Below are 3003 nucleotides of genomic sequence, written 5' to 3'. Positions count from 1 at the left end.
TGCATCTTCAGAATTCAAAGATGTATTTTCGGACAATTTTTTTTAGTAAAATAGAAATGTTTCACTTACAAGGTACTAAAATATGAGTAAAAAAATGCGTCCGGAGATGCATCTCCCAACACTAAGAACATTTAAAACTTTTAACAGTGATTGAGGAAAACACATAAGGGTGGAAATAGAGGATTCTTCATGCTACCCCCTAATTTATAAATGACCCCCCGCCTTTATGGTGTTCTGTCGTAAATACCCTTACTAAAAAACTTGAAATTTTGAAAATTACGTGTGAATACTGGAAATTTCAAAAAACTACTCTGATTTACCGAAAAAAATTGTTTTTTATCGAAAATTTAAAATTTCCCGGAAAACTCCAAATTTCCACTATAACTTCTCGGAAATTTCCAAATTTCCGGTATTATACTAGAAATATGTTTTTTCAATTTTTTTCCTTGATTTTTCTCAAATAACTGAATTGGTAAAATAGCAACCGACTAAATATATACATATAAAAACTGTCATACACACAAGGATACAAAACCAACTAAGATGACTTCTTAACCCCAATTTCCATTGTCACCAACATCAATAATGTCATTGATATATGGATGTAAGATAGTAGGGAATTGTGACAAGTAGAGATGTCTTGAAGATTTGGTGGATGGTTGGTTACTAATCGGCGTACTTGACGGTTGACTTGCTATTGGTTTTGTGCATGATCTCTTCGTAGTCTGACTTCCTTGTGAGCCTTTTACATACTCCTACTGGCTAGGATCACAATGCACATAACTCTCTTGACTCTTTCTACACTTCTTAACACCCCTCTCTGGCTTGTACTTCACCGGCGATGGACACATAGAAGTTATGGATGGGTGTATAGTTCCCGAACCTTTTTCTTCAACACCCTCTGACTTACAATATCCAGTGAGCTAAAATATGTCTTTAACTCTTCACACTCTACTTCTAAAACCCGCTTTATACTACTCTCATCATGAGTGATCTCATGCTCTACAATGTGCAATTTTGTCCAAAATTCATGAATCAAGTTTAAAGGAACATGATTGCCTACTATTTGGAAATTGGCAAGCTGACAGGCACACGGTAACCCATGTGTTGTTCTAATGAAGCAACCACATATTTCTTAGCTAGAACCAATAAACTTCACCCTTTCTAGTTCCTTTTGAATGAGCTATATACAATGTCTTGAGACAAAACCGTGCAACCTGGAATAGAAATGAAAGTTATACTGATGCTCAATGTTGATAATACTTTTTTGAAACGAAACTCTGATTGAACCTAGCTGCAACTTAAACATGGTGTTCACAACATCCCAACTTCGGCATAATTCTCGGTGGCTTGTAGTCAACATGTTTTTTAGTCTCCAATGAGCAGACTCCACCCTAAAAAACATAAATAGAAATAAATGTTAACTTATGATTAGCTATAGCTATAATAACATGAAACTCCAATGTTTCGTGTACCTGTTTGTTGTTGTGTTCCATAAATGAGTGACTTTGTTAGTCCAAGCTGCAAAAAACCTTTCTTTATCAGCACAAATAGTCTCAAAGTGCTTGACGTGTTCGACAAACTCAACTTTTGTGTTTGAATACATGAATTTGTTCCATAGATCCATGATATGTTCTTGTCTTTCTTATTTGACATACTCTCTATATTTCATGCTCACATTATTTGAAATATGGAACGAACACCACAAGTGTGTTGCATTTGGGAACACGGATTCCATGGCATTCATCAATGCAAGTTCTCTATCTGCCACCACAACCTTTGGTAGCAATTTTTCCGAAGAGAACAACTCTTTAAGCGTCTCAAATGTCCATGATAAATAGTCCTCCCTTTCATGCTCCAAACACCCAAAGGCAACTGAAAATGTCAATTTCGTTGACCTAACACCAACAATCTCAAGTAGTGGTATCCGGTACCTTCTTAATGAAAATGCACATATTTAAACTCAAAACAACATCTACAACAAATATCAGGATATGCATTTAAAAATTATTACATGTTTGTCTTGTATGTGCAATCAAAAATCAACACCAAATGAAACATATTCAGCAATTTCACAGAATTAGGATGTGTCCAAAAGATATCAGCTACAACATATGAGTTGTCCATATTTCTAGTCCAACACTTGTATTTCTCTTGATGAATAAGGCTCAACAACATCTGCATTTCTGTCAATGCACCTCTCTTGCTTGTTCTGTATGTAGCTCTAGATGTATGAACCTGAGTAACACTCATGAGATTTTCTATACTTTTGTCTTTCAAAGCAGCAACTATGTACCTTGCAGCCATATTGTATTCCGTCATTTCATTCACAAACTTTCTATCATGATCTTTTAGACGGACCAATATGTCATTGCCTTCCAAATCATTGGATAGTTTATGATTATGCATCGCGTATCTAACCATCACCTTCCAACACCACTTGGAACAGATCTCAGCCTAAACAGACATTTAACTTTCATACTATAAAGGCCTTCTAAGGAATTAGTGCTTTCGCAGGATTTATTCATTCTTTTGTAATTTCCTTCTCTCTCACAATCTATAATCAATTTATTCTTCCTCCCTGGTATTTCATTAGCAGCATTTGAACGAATAGTGACAACAATAATGTCATATTGTTTACCAGTAGCATGTGCCCATGGTAAAATTTCAAATCGAGATTTAAACATCTGTCAAATGCAACACATAAATATTAAACTATCACTTTCTTAAATACGGGAAAACAATTCAAAACTGCATTAGTTGAATAGAAAACATACATTTATGAGGTGAAGAACTCCGTAAAATTTGTACAAGAATTTGTCGAAGAAGCTGCAGGCTCTAGACCACACGAGAAAAGAACATTATCTGCAGACATACTGAAAATTTCAAGCAATTTCAAATTTTCTGGTAGAATTTGTGACAAACCGGAAATTTTAAATATTCCGATAAATTACTCTGGTTTTCTCTTATGGCACCAGAAATTTTAAAATTTTCGGTAATTCA

At 34.9% G+C, this 3003-nt stretch overlaps 1 protein-coding gene across 1 annotated transcript; it reads right to left on the bottom strand.

Moving 5' to 3' along the window:
- Window positions 1-1645: 1645 nt before the first annotated feature.
- LOC131630116 (protein FAR1-RELATED SEQUENCE 5-like) lies at window positions 1646-2409 on the bottom strand. Its single transcript, XM_058900908.1, has 2 exons — window positions 2015-2409; window positions 1646-1934 (listed from the first exon to the last, which is right to left on the bottom strand). The coding sequence occupies exons 1-2, from the start codon at window positions 2407-2409 to the stop codon at window positions 1646-1648; spliced, it is 684 nt and encodes a 227-aa protein (XP_058756891.1).
- Window positions 2410-3003: the final 594 nt, after the last annotated feature.

This window comes from Vicia villosa, unplaced genomic scaffold, assembly GCF_029867415.1.
Source record: "Vicia villosa cultivar HV-30 ecotype Madison, WI unplaced genomic scaffold, Vvil1.0 ctg.000645F_1_1, whole genome shotgun sequence".
In the NCBI taxonomy this organism is placed as follows: domain Eukaryota; kingdom Viridiplantae; phylum Streptophyta; class Magnoliopsida; order Fabales; family Fabaceae; genus Vicia; species Vicia villosa.
Note: the sequence above shows the minus strand (reverse complement) of the source record. Positions and strands in the feature narration are given on the sequence as shown.